Raw genomic sequence first — 14,058 nt, forward strand, 5'->3', positions numbered from 1 at the left:
CACGAATATATGGTTTGTTGTTTTATTTATAAAGGATTTTTTGTGAGTTTATTTAGACATCATAGCTACAAGTGCAATAAATTTTTACTTTCTTTTAGGTAAATGGAATTTTGGACTTTTGAGTAGGACAAATTTTAAAGGAATGGAATCAAGACATTAAGTATGTATTTGCAATTGCTAACATTGACTTTGTAATAGAGAAAAGACGAGCCAAAAAATGCCCTATAATAAAGGTATTGCTCTAAAAGACATGGAACACACTATTCCAACATCATCCTTGGATAGTACCCTTGAAAGGAACACCACCAGAACATTTTAAGTTGCATTATCACTAGCTCCAAAAATTTGAGAGGGCTAAAGATAGCAACATTTTGGTTAAACTAGAAATATGAGGTATTATGGAAAATGGAAATGCACAAATAATACACCATGAAGATACCAGATTTAGCTGGCCAAGTGGCTATTTAAAGTTGATGAGGGTAGAATTTTTGACAAGCTTTAGGTCCATCTCATTCTCATTTCTCTTCCTACTCAATTTGGGAATGTAAACCCCATATGTCACATGTAAAAGGAGAAATGGATTGTTAATAAACTAATTATCCCCATGTGTGCTAAAGAAAAAGAAAAGATAGAAAAGATTAACAATTAATAAACTGCATTCTGAATTTGGTTTTGTCCTACATAATACCCGAAAGCGTTTGACCAATCAAAATCTCTCGTGAATTTTGATGAAAACCCACCCAATTGGTTATCGCTTTTATGATACGCTTTAACATATAGGAAACCCTGAAATTTGATATGTATCATAAGGTACAGTATGAAACATATCAATACTGCGAACCTAAGCCTACTTAACTGAGATTTAATGCTTGGTTACTTGATTATGGAAATGGATATGTACATTTAAATGTGATTGCCAATTGTTCTATTGTGAGAATCTATATTATATATATAAAGCAAGGTGGTCCATGTCAGTATGCCTCTCCTTTCTCCAAACCCCCTTTCCTGCTTTCTTCATAACTCTTCTCTCTCTCTCTCTCGCTTTCTCTCTCTCTCTCTCCTTTTCCCTTCCCACCATTCTCATATGCCAAGTCAGCAGCCCTCTTTCTATTATGTTTGCCCCCTTTGGATATTCCCACCTAAAAATATATCTAAAATTTCTCTCTACCAAAATCTAATATGTAGATATACTATATTTTAAAATGTAGTTGTCCATCTTACACTCCTCTCTAACCCATAATGTCCCACCTCTTTGCCATCTTTTCTTCTATTTGTTCATAATTTTTCTCTCCCTAAAAGTGAAGATAATGATCTACTACCTATTACCTTAATATAATTATATATAGATAAATTTAACAGTATACAACTTTAGATCATTTTACATTAATTTGATTAATTTAGATAATATTAATTTTGTTATTTAGTTAAATTTAATTATAGTATTTTAGTTTATATAATTTCAATCTAGATAAAAATGTAAATATGATTACATTAATGTAACTTAGGTTACTTAACAGCATAATAATTAATGATTAAATTATCTTGATAAAAGGAATAATTAAATTGATTAAATTTATTAGTCATAATTTATTCTATGTACTTAAAACATAATTATCCATATCAACATCTAAGGATGGCAATTTAGGGCCTCATCTCGAATGGAATGGGTTTGCTTGATATTAAATAGGGATGCAGTAGGAATGGGGATTTCTATTGCCCAAATGAAGGACATATAGAGGATAAGGTCACCATATAAGTCTCCAAACCCACCCTGTTCTGAATGGGGAGGTTTTTCCCAATCTTAAATAGAGACGGGGTAGGAATACGCAAATTTTTATACCCCAAACAAGGACAGGGTAGGGATGGGGTTTTTATATAACTCTCCTATAATCTAAAAATAATGAAAACTGGTTACTTATTAACTAATAGTTAATTAATTTAGTTAGTTAATCATTTAAAATTAATCTTATTAATTTAAATTATTTATAAAATAATAAAATTCATAAAATTAATAAAAGTAATTTTATTGATATAAAGTCAATTAGAAATAATTAAGGTTAATGCAAATTTATCAAACAATAACTAATATACATAAAATATTAGTGAAAATAATAATTAACAAATATTATAAAAATTTAAAAATCCAGTTAGATTCCATTTAAAAATAATAAAATTTTATTAACTATAAAAGTAATTATTATTTTAAAACCCATAAAAATAATACAAATTGGTCCAATACTACATAATCACAAATTTAGAATTGGGTTGAACTTTGGCTGGATATTCCTAAATGGGAATGTCTTAAGGCTTCTTATACTTTAATTTTATTTAGAAAAGCCCATGCATTTCAAACATAATTAATAAAAATAAAATTGTTGTTAAAAATAAAATCTATTTAAATTCATTTTAAAAATAATAAAATAATAGTATCTAATAATATTTATCTAAAAATGAATGTTAATAAATAAAACTAAAAATACTAAAAATTTATTAGACACATGAGTACAAAAAGTAATACTTGGGATGAATTCAATTTGGTTTAGCCCAATTACGAATGTTATGAGATTCCTTCTGCTTTAATTTGAATTAACAAAGTCTGTACATCTCACGGGTCCCGACTATATATATATATATATATATATAACTTTCAATAATGATAAATTTTTCAAACCTCAAATTTTATACCTGGTGGAGGGGAATCTACCTTTAAGATTTTATTAATTAAAACAAAGCTGATGAAAATACAGGAGAAGACATAGCTCGATTTTTCCGCATACCGTCTAGAAATACATAGTTAACCAACCCTAATCCTAGGCAAGAAAAGTATAAATTGTCAAAAAAGAAGAATCTTGATACGACTAGGCAAAGAAAGAGAATGATCAAACGTGTGATTTTCCACTTCTAGCCTCCAACGATGATCTTGATTATGCTTTACCTTCCTTCGAAAATCACAAACCACTTCTTCACGCTTTCCCCCATTTAATTTTAATAGTCACCATAGGTTATGGCTGTATTCTTAGGTAACATTTTCCTTGAACATGTAATTACGAGTAATACTGGGCTACGTAGAATAAATTAGCCAAGACATAACAAGCATGTTTTCCTATTCCCAGGCAGGCAGCGGCCTGCGGCCATACAAGGGATCACCAGACTGTCCCCCCCACCAGAATCCCATCTTTCCGTGTCCACCCACGGACAACCTGGTGAATATTGAGACCATTCCAAGAAATTGATCCTATCAACTTTAACAATTGTCATTTGGGGGTTGGAACTCTCAACAATTACTATGTACCCACTAGTATAATTTTTTAACTCCTTTGAAGCCTCAATTCTTCACCAAGATCCGCAAAACACTTCTCACCACACCTCGCAAATTGCAACCAGCACCAGAACACTAATCGACAGGATTCTAGAAAAAAGTAGAAAACAAGGGCTGACGGTAAAGCAACGCTAGAAAAAAAGTTCCTACTAGTGCATTGAAAAATGTAAATCAAACATCAACTGATTTAGAAATATGCCAGAAATCAAATGATGAAGCCTCTACGACAAGACCAAGTTTCCATCAACCAGCCAAGGCAAAAAAGCTAAAACTGCATTTTTCTACTTTAAATAACAAAAAAAAAGCCAAATCAACATCCAAACCATTACATAACCGTCTCAAAATTAGTCCTTGTTCACATGCAGATGTCTATATTGTTAGAGAATAAAAATCTATTCAGGAACCTCACCTAACAATGGTCCCTTGAGATGATATCAGAGTTTGTTTGACCAAGTGGTCTAGTGTTTGATCCTCCTTTGCTTGACCAAGGTATCAGGAAACTCACCCCTAATGACAACATTTTGATACCTAACTAGTAGATCTGAAAGAAAAAAGCAAACAAGCAAACATGCAACAAGTAGAAGAAAAGAGAAATCTCCATAATCGGATTGGGAATGTTTCCAAATTCTCACGCCCACCAAACATTGGTATATATACTTGATCTGCCCAAGTATAACTTAGTTTCATTTCCAGTGTCGTTTGATGGTGCTTGTAAGAATGTCCACGCGGCTATAGCTTGTATTGTACAAACAAGGATCATCATTTCTTGTCCTCGAAAGCAGGTGGTTTAAATGCAACAGACCCAGAGGTAGCAGAAGGCCATGCACTTCACTTGACTGTTCAGCATGCCCTCAATTAAGGGGCAGTGATATCTGTTTTGTTGGGAGTTGCTTTATCTGATTTCTCCCCTGCAGAACAGTGTAAGTACTCCACCTTGGTGCTAGGCATCTCTCAGTGCTGATACTCGTGGAATGGTTGAGCACATCGAGTATATTTCCTTTGTTTTTAAGGGTCCAAGTTTAATACTGCAACCAATTCGCTAGCTGCATCAATGCTTGGATCTAGGTGTATAGAGGAGTGACGTGTTTAGCCTCCTTGTATTGCTTCCATCTTTCCTTAATAAATTATTCAGTTACCAAATTATAAATAGAAAGGACAACGCCCACATTGGCGTCAACAAATACTGAGACACAAGAGATAATAATACATAGTTTATCCTTAATCATTGATATTCTTTCATCTTGTCTTTAGTTGGTCTCATCACTATACCGTCCAAGTAATCCCATAAACCCTTTTCTTCACAAATGAATAAATAAGAAAAGAAAAAGAAGTGAATACTTGGACGGTTGGACCCACCAAATCTTATAAATAAGAAATCATACTTCTCCATAACTATGAGAAATAAGTTGGAATGTATCCGATTAATTTTACTAAGAAATGTAGAAGACAGATCAAACACCAACAAATATGCCCATCTTAAACAGTTAATGGAGTCAAAAACAAAAAACCAATCAAAGAATCACAAAAGTGAGGGACATTATAAGACTGTCTCAAGGATGAGAATTTGGTTGGATACTTGTTAAAATATAAACAATATTTGATACAATGGTGGGATATATACATGTGCATCTGATTCCTTGTCAATTTTTACAGCCACCACTTACAAATTTGATCCCAGATTTTCTTTTTTCCATCTACCTAATGAATTGGAAAGGAAATGTAATTACACACATTGACAAGAAAAGATTAAACCCAAAAAAGTATAGGTACCTCTCCCATTCAAAGAATTTCCCAAGGAAAAATACCAAATGAAAGATGCACAGCCATCTGAGGTTCCAAACTCAGAACTAGAATCCATCTTCATTGTATGCAAAAATTTGAGTTTTAACTGCACACCCTCCCTATGGTGTACCATCCAAGCCATGTCAAAAACAGCACATCAGCCTCAGAGCAAATCAACTAGCTCAAGGATCTACTGTGCAGAAAGATGATCTGCTTTCAGGAGTGAAATAGCATCACAGAATTAGACAAATTAAATGTCTACACGGTTTTCTTTATCAACAAATAATGAAATAAAAAGCATCCTCGGCATGTATAATGCATAAAATGGATGCTTGTTGGTTCCAAAACCATAATATCATAGTTCAGGGTGATCTACTTGAACCTAATTAATCCAGAGGAAAACCTGAAACAGTTTGGACAGCATTGTTCAAATGCTACAAATGTGAAGATCCATAATTTTTTCTCAGAATACTACCACAATAATATGATATTTACCTCATCATTATTGACTTCAAGAGCGTCTGGCATTGGGATGCATAGGAGATGCAGGGACCGATGATGCCAGAAGAGGCCTCTTCACAAATGGATGTTCTAAAAGCTGAGAAGCAGTGGGGCGGTCATTTGGGTTAACTTTTAAGCATTCAAAGATGAAATTCCGTGCATCCATAGATAAAGTGTCAGGTACAGGTGGGAGTATGCCTCTGCCAATCCTAAATAATGCTTGCATCTGTTGTCGAAGACAAAGAAATAACAATAAAAATTCCAAAGCAGCATAATGGGTACGACTCCATTTATATGGCTGATAAAATGGAGCAAGTAATTCACTCAACTAATTAAGTATTCCAGATGTAATGGTTATATGCAACACATTAAGATAAATGAAATGCACAGCTTCAATTTGAGCAAAAGCAATTTTTATTTTGGAATGTTTTTCCTTCATTAGGTCAGTCCAAGTTTGTAGCTTCCAATGAAGAGGATTTAATAAATCATCCTAGAGAAACCCTTGCAAAAGTAGCTTTCAGAAAATCTGAAGTCAAAATCATGTGAGAAAGATGTGCTTATTAAAACTCGTTTATTTCACTTGATTTAGATGTCATCAGATAGGTTCTATAGTTTACAAGGAGTGCAAGTCGGTTGGGTTGGGCTGGGTTTAATGTCATCCCAGCCCTAACCCTAAGAATTAGGCCTAAGGCCCGAGAGCAGACTCAGTCCGAGCTCAAAGCCCAATGTTAAGCCCAGAGAAGGAGACAACCCGGATGGAGAAACTCGGGCCCAGCAGGCCCAAGTATCAGCTCAGAACACCACACGCATCACGTGTATGGCACCACCCATTAAATTCGTGTATACCCCGATGTCCACATAATGGAAAGCAATCATAGTCTGTAAGACGCTCAGAGTCGGTTACAAGTTGTTAGCTGGCCATGCACTATATAGGCCAATTAGCGAATGCATGAAAGACAGTGAATAATTCCCTTGATATTTCTCTCTCTCTCTCTCTCTCTTCTCTTGTCTTCAACCTCACGTCCATTTCAGGAGGGTGAGCTCCCTCGAACCAGCTCACCGAAAGAAGAACAGAAGCGGAACCTATCAACTGGTATCAGAGCCCAGCTGCGATGCCAACCACCAGGTCTTCATCTGCATAAGAAAGGATCGACCGCAACAAAGGAGAAGTGTGGCAGACCACCAGCGAGTTGAGAGAAATCAAAGAGACCCTCTCAGCTCTGGTAGGTCAGTTCGAACAGATGTCATCAGCTTCGAGACCCACTGATATTGAAGGATCTAGCAGCAGCGGCGTTAGGAGGGGAGGAGCGTTTCCAGTCAAGGCTGCCAAAATTGATTTTCCTCATTACTCAGGTGATGATCCCGTTCCTTGGATCTATCGGGCTGAACACTACTTTGAATTCCATGAGATCCCAACATATCAGGGGGGTCTCCATTGCCACCATACACATGGATGGAGAGGCTATTATGTGGTACCAATGGTACCGTAAGACACACCCCGAGATCACCTGGTTGGATTTAATCGAAGCCTTGGGCGTGAGGTTCAGTCCTTCTGGTTATGAAAACTTCAATGAGTCACTCTCCCGGGTGAGACAAACGGGAACAGTGAGGGTGTATTAGAATGAATTTGAAAGGTTGGCCACCCAAGTTCACGGCTGGCCGGAGGCCGCTCTGCTGGGATGCTTTATAGGGGGCTTAAGGGAAGACATCCAAATAGAGGTGAATACCATGCAGCCGACCACCTTGATGGCTGCGGTGGGATTGGCTATGCTCCAAGATGAGAGACTAGACCAGCTTAAGAAGCTGGGGAGGCCTATTGGGCCTCAAGCGGGCCTAACCCAGAAGGGACCCTATCCCAAGACTAAGTCGAAACCTGGGCCTCTTCTTCCAACCCCAACCACGACTACCCTCAAACCAGTTCCACCTAACAAGAGGATTGGATCTCTGACCCTCCCTTACTGGAAACTATCTTGGACGGAAATGCAGGCCCACAGGGAGAAAGGCCTCTGCTATAATTGTGACAAAAAATTCGTCCCGAGCCACAAATGCAAGACCCAACATGTGTATCCTCTACAAGTAGGAGACGATGATTTTGAAACCCAAACCGGTGACCCGGGGGTTCAGCAGATGGAGGTGGTACCGGAGACGGTACACTTAAGCTCCTCAAATTCCACTTACAACAGGCCCAGCAACGAATGAAGTTAGCCTATGACAAGAAGCATCGGGAATTAGAGTTCTCTGTTGGGGACTAGGTCTATCTATGGCTCCAACTGTATAGACAGGCATCTTTGGTTCGGAGGGCATCCCAGAAACTATCTCCAAGATACTTCGGCCCATTTCAGGTGGCAGAGCGAATTGGGCTTGTCGCCTACCGCCTCCACTTACCTGCAGAATGCCAGTTGCACCCCATCTTCCATGTCAGCCTTCTGAAGCCGTGCTTGGCTTCCACTAATGTTATCAGCCCCACTCTCCCTCAATTCACAGAGGCAGGAGAAGTAATGTTCGAACCTCTGGTGATTAAGGATTTACATTGGGTTCGCAAGGGCAGCAAGCTCCATAAGCAGGCTCTAGTCGTGTGGCATGGCTTGCCTCAAGAAGATGCCATGTGGTAGGATTATGACCAACTTTGGAAGCAGTTTCCCACCCTTGACCTTGAGGACAAGGTCATTCTCGAAGGAGGCGGGAATGTTAAGCCTAGAGAAGGAGACAACCCAGATGGAGAAACTCGGGCGCAGCAGGCCCAAGTATCAGCCCAGAACACCACACGCATCACGCGTATGGCACCACCCGTTAAATTCGTGTATACCCGACATCCATGTAATGGGAAGCAATCGTAGTCTGTGTAAAATGCTCAGAGTCGGTTACAAGTTGTTAGTTGGCCATGCACTATATAGGCCAATCAGCGAATGCATGAAAGACAGTGAATAATTCCCTTGATATTTCTCTCTCTCTCTCGTCTTCAACCTCATGCCCATTTCAGGAGGGCAAGCTCCCTCGAACCAGCTCACCGAAAGCAGAATAGAAGCGGAACCTATCACCCAATCTGTTCAGACCAGGACCAGACTGCACTGAGATTTGACAAAATTGTGTTGGGCTTGGGCCCAGGCCAAGCTTGAGTTGGTTTATCAATCCACATTGAAATTTGACATACATGTGTATGTATGAATGGAATTGTCAAACGAAAAAAACAACATATTCTTAAGATGACTATGTCTCTCCAGGATTCTAATGCTCCTATATTTTAGATTGAAGCTGTTAGCACTTCAGTTTATCTTATCAATTGTCATCCTACTCTAGTACTCTCTAATATTTCTCCTTTCCAAAGTCATTATCATCATTCCCTTGACTACTCTCAGTTACATGTCTTTGGTTGTGTCTGCTTTGTTCATTTTCCACCTCATTAGAATACAAAATTGTCTCAATCTATCTTCTATGTTCTTGTTGGCTACAGTCCTAACCATAAGAATTTCCTGTATTATCACCCTTTGCTCTGCCATATCCAAGTCTTCGGAAATGTTGTCTTTTCTTGAAAAGTTTTTCCTATTTTGGGCAAATATCCAAGCCATTTAGTTATTCTTCCGTTGGTTTGCAACTTTGCATGACTTTGATGCTTCCAACTCACACATGCCTTCTTTGCCAAATCAAGTCCCAACTCATCCTCTACAGATCTACCGTTATCACCAACCATCGGTTCCCTCAATGCCACACCAGTGGACAGCCTTCCTCTTCCTTTCTTGTGAGCACCTTTGACCTTCTAAGAGTATTCCTTTGCATTGTTCCACTCGTATTTCCCATCCTCCTGACCATTATGGGTTTTCTTTGACCCATAGCTTCCTTTTTTCCGTTCCTAATAGTACAGAAATACCTATCACAATTCCATGCTGGAAAGCCCTCATAAATCCATGCTGGAAAGATGCCATGGATGCTAGGGTGAAAGCCTTGCTTGAGAATGACACATGGAACATGGCACCTCTTCCTTCTAGTGCTTCTTCCTTTATTGGAAGTAGACGGGTTTATTCTATCAAACATAAGTCTGATTGGTGCATTTAAAAATACAAATCTCAGCTAGTTACTCAAGGATCATTATTATCATCATCCATGCCTTATCCCAACTATATGGGGTCAGCTACATGAATCTTGTTTTGCCAATCCATTCTATTTAAAGCCACTTTTTTGTAGAACCGAGTATCCCAATCAACTAGACTAATTATTCAAGGATACACTCAAGAATATGGTATCAATTATGAGGAGATTTTTGTTCCCGCTGTTAAGATGATCATATCTAAAGGAAACTATCTACTACATAGATCACACACTAATTTGTTACCTCAAGAAGTCTCTTTATGGACCCAAGCAAACCCCTTCTGCATATTTTGATCTTTTCTTTAGGTGCTTATGCAGGCCTGGTATATTCAAAGTTCTTATAATTCCTCATTCATTTCTCAATGCACTTAAGACATTACATTCCAAGTGGATGATATCCTTATCATGGGTGGTGAATCTCTGGGAAGAAAAACAGCCTTTTGAGAAGAAAGGACTGTTTAGAAAGTTGCAAAAATTCAAAAGAAAGTAGCAGAAATCAGAGTTCAAGAGGAAAGAAGAAGAAGAAGGTGGCGGCAACTTGGGTTCAAAGAGAGAGATTTTCGAACATAATCTCTTCTCTTACTCCCTTAATTCTATTTCATTAAGTTAAACTTTAGTAATTTACAGAGAAGCCCCTAGTTGGGCAGAAAATTAAAAAGACATAACATAAGAAAGAATAAAGCCCAGATTAAGGCCCATTACAACAAAGAATATAAAAGATAAAAAGGATAAATAGCCTATGGGCCATTTGGCCCATCTTCTCTACACTCCCCCTCAAGCTGAGCATAGATGTCAATAATGCCAAACTTGCCAGTATCATGCTGAAGTTTAGCCTTGGGAATGCCCTTGGTGAGAAAATCAACTAACTATCCTTCAGAGGTGATGAAAGGTAGATACACTTCTCCAAAAGCCACTCTTTCTCGAATGAAGTGTCTGTCAACTTCAATATGCTTAGTTCTGTCATGTTGTACTGGGTTGTGAGTAATGTTGATGGCGGTCTGATTATCACAGTATAACATCATTGGGTTATCATGCTCAATACCTAGTTCCTCCATCAAGGATCTAAGCCACAATAGTTCCAAAACTCCATGAGCCATGGTTCTGTATTCTGCTTCGGCTGAAGATCGAGCAATAACTGATTGTTTCTTGCTTCTCCAAGAGACAATATTACCTGCCACCAATCTACAGTACCCAGAGGTAGATCTTCTGTCATCAATGTTTCCGGCCCAGTCAGCATCTATGTAGGCTTCAAGTTTCATATGGCTATGCTTAGCAAATAGAATTCCCTTTCCAGGGGAGCCCTTCAAATAACACAGAATCCGCTATGTTGCTGCCATGTGAGTATCCCTGGGAGCATGCATGAACTGATTGATGCAACTGACAGCATATGCAATGTCTGGCCAAGTCATGCATAGATAAAGAAGTTTTCCAAGTAGTCTCTGGAAGACTCCCTTATCTTCTAACAATATTCCATCTGAAGCAAAGAGTTTATGGCTCATATCGATAGGAGTAGCAACTGGTCTAGCACCCATTTTCCCTGTTTCAAAGAGCAAATCAATAACATACTTTCTCTGAGAGAGAAGGATCCCATCCTTGGATCTAGCAACTTCTATGCCAAGAAAGTATCTCAATTCCCCCAGATCTTTGATCTCAAACTCTGTATGAAGGAAAGAATTGAGATCATTAATCCCTAAGACATCATTACTAGTCACAACAATATCATCAACATACACAATCAAGAAAACGGCCAAGGATCCTCTCCTCTTCACAAAGAGGGTATGATCAAACTGTGTCTGTACATAGCCAAAGCTAACAAGGGAAGCCCTAAACCTTTCAAACCTTTCTCTAAGGGACTGTTTGAGTCCATAAAAAGATTTCTTCAGCCTGTAGACCTTTCCTTTCATATTTGTTTCATACATCCCTGGAGGAAGAGACATATAGACCTCCTCATGTAACTCTCCATTCAGAAATGGATTCTTTACATCCAGTTGATAAAGTGGCAAGTCTGAGTGTGCATCCAAAGATAGCAGAACTCTCACAGAAGTCGTCTTGGCAACAGGGCAAAGGTCTCTAGATAATCAATCCCATATGTCTGTGTATAGCCTTTTGCAACCAGCCTAGCCTTGTACCTTTCAATGGTACCATCAGCATGATAATTGATAGTAAAAGCCCACTTACAACCTACTGGATCCTTCCCTTTAGGCAAATCAACCACTTCCCAAGCGTCATTCTTCTGCAGGGCATCAATTTCTGTTCTCATAGCATCCCTCTATTCTGGAATATTAAGAGCTTTTGACACAGACCTGGGAATTGGGTTAGAAGTAACAGAAGAAAGGTAGGAAAAATATGAAGGAGAGAGCAAACAATAAGAAAGGTGTTTGAAAATGCAATGTGCAATACACTTCCTTTTTCCTTTCCTAATAGCAATGGGGATATCAAGGTCTGGGAAGGATGGTTCCAAAGGGGCTGTAACAGTACCTGTTGTCTCATTTGTAACTGGAAGTGCATGAGGCTCATGTGTTGTAGGGGAAACAATCTGCTCATTTCTGGTTCTCTGCCGTTGATACAACCTGGGATTAAAAAGAGGGCGAGGAGGTAAAGGAGGAATAGGAACACTGGAATGAGAGTGAAGTGACTGATCCTCCCTTGACTCATTTGAAGGAGGAAGAGACTCAGCAAAAGACTTAACTGGGACAGGAAGAGGAAGAGCAAACACCTGTGACAAATCCTCCCCCTTTGGACAATGTCTCTCCAGAGAAGAACCATAAAAGGAAGAAAGCTCATCAAAGGTGACATCCATTGAGACATACCGAGTGCCAGCCTAGGACTCGGCTTTTTCTAAGGACCAATAAGGAATATGTCTCTCTATTTCCCTAAATCAATATAATTACCATTTGTTAAAATAATATTCATAATGAAAATGTGGAAATGAAAGCAAACATATGCAGATCATACGAAAAAGATTCAAGCACTCAACAATTCAAGTATGTGGAACATTCAATGTGTTTATTTACCTCCTAGTACCTAGTGTGATGTTAAACATTTTGCATTCTTTAATCCTGGGAGATCTCTCCTCTGCCTCAATAAAGGCCCCTTGAAACAATCCCAAAAACGTCCACACCGGGGTTTACAGCAGCACCCCAGACCTCAGATTTTAACCAACATAAAGGGGTTGGTTTTGTGATTTTAGTTGTAGTTCTTTCTATCTAGGATTAGAGATCAAACAATACTTGCATTCTTATTGTTTCTTCAGTGGAATTTTTCTGTTTGAGATTCAGATCATACCAAAAAGATTCAAGCACTCAACAATTCAAGTATGTGGAACTTTCAATGTGTTTATTTACCTCCTAGTACCTAGTGTGATGTTAAACATTTTGCATTTTTTAATCAGAGAAGATCTCTACTCTGCTCCATAAAGGCCCCTTGAAGCAATCCCAAAATGTCTACGTGGGGGTTTATGGCAGCACCCCAGACCTCAGATTTTAACCAACATAAAGGGGTTGGTTTTGTGATTTTAGTTGTAGTTCTTTCTATCTAGGATTAGAGATCAAATAATACTTGCATTGTTATTGTTTCTTTAGTGGATTTTTTTTCTGTTTGAGTTCCTATTTGCAAGAATTAAGTCTTCAGATAATTAAAAAGTCTTTCCTTTTGTTTATTTTAAAGTTCATAGAGCATAACTAGTATAGAAACTGCAATAAAAGGTAATATAGAAATTAACAAACCAGTACAAATGTATAAAACACACAAGAATCTAGAAAAGCATAACAAAAGAAGGCATATTTTAAAAACATACATACTCAGGTTGAAGAGCAAGGCTAACCAGGCGCATGGCCACACACTGCACCTGGGTTCAGGAAAGGTACAACACTCAAAATGCACCACACCTTTTAAAACATTGGTGCAGGCTGTGAATGTGAGCTTATTTATGGGCTTAGATAAGGAGTCCAGTGGCACTAGTGGCATTGAACCTAAAAGAGAGGAATAAGACCCATAAGTGAGGGCTAGGCTTGCCTACCAAGAGCCCACTTTAGGAGTGTAACTTGGGCAAACTGGGTTGAGAAACTTTTAGATTTTGAATGGGCTTAATGCACTCAGGCACCAATAACTTGACATTCCAAAAATCTGGGAATGATTTGCACCACTAATAAGTGATTTAAAATGATGAAAGTTCGACGAAGTTAACACATCCTAGCTTCTTATATTAGGATAAGTAATACAGAATACAGATCAACTATAAACTACTAGCTAGAAGAAAAGCAATCCCAAGGAGAAAAACATTAAAAAATAATAACAAAGGAAACTAAAATATCAGACAGGCATGCCAAAGAAGAAAATAGAAGAAAAGAAAAAAAATGAAAACATATTAATGC

At 38.2% G+C, this 14,058-nt stretch overlaps 1 protein-coding gene across 3 annotated transcripts in view; it reads right to left on the reverse strand.

Annotated features, from left to right (window-relative positions):
* Positions 1–4,874: 4,874 nt before the first annotated feature.
* Positions 4,875–14,058, reverse strand: part of LOC104589658 (mitogen-activated protein kinase kinase kinase 1-like) — a 58,978-nt gene continuing 49,794 nt past the window's right edge. For 2 of the 3 annotated variants that reach the window (XM_010248051.3, XM_010248053.3), the window contains 2 exons: positions 5,597–5,828; positions 4,875–5,311 (listed from right to left, as the gene is read on the reverse strand). In XM_010248051.3, coding sequence (XP_010246353.1) covers positions 5,613–5,828 — 216 coding nt within the window. In that variant the 3' untranslated portion in view covers positions 4,875–5,311; positions 5,597–5,612. Of the gene's footprint in view, positions 5,312–5,366; positions 5,505–5,596; positions 5,829–14,058 lie in introns of those variants that run through there. The other variant, XM_010248052.3, reaches the window with a different exon arrangement.

The sequence above is a fragment of the Nelumbo nucifera genome, chromosome 1 (genome assembly GCF_055504915.1).
Source record: "Nelumbo nucifera cultivar China Antique chromosome 1, China Antique-T2T, whole genome shotgun sequence".
NCBI lineage: Eukaryota > Viridiplantae > Streptophyta > Magnoliopsida > Proteales > Nelumbonaceae > Nelumbo > Nelumbo nucifera.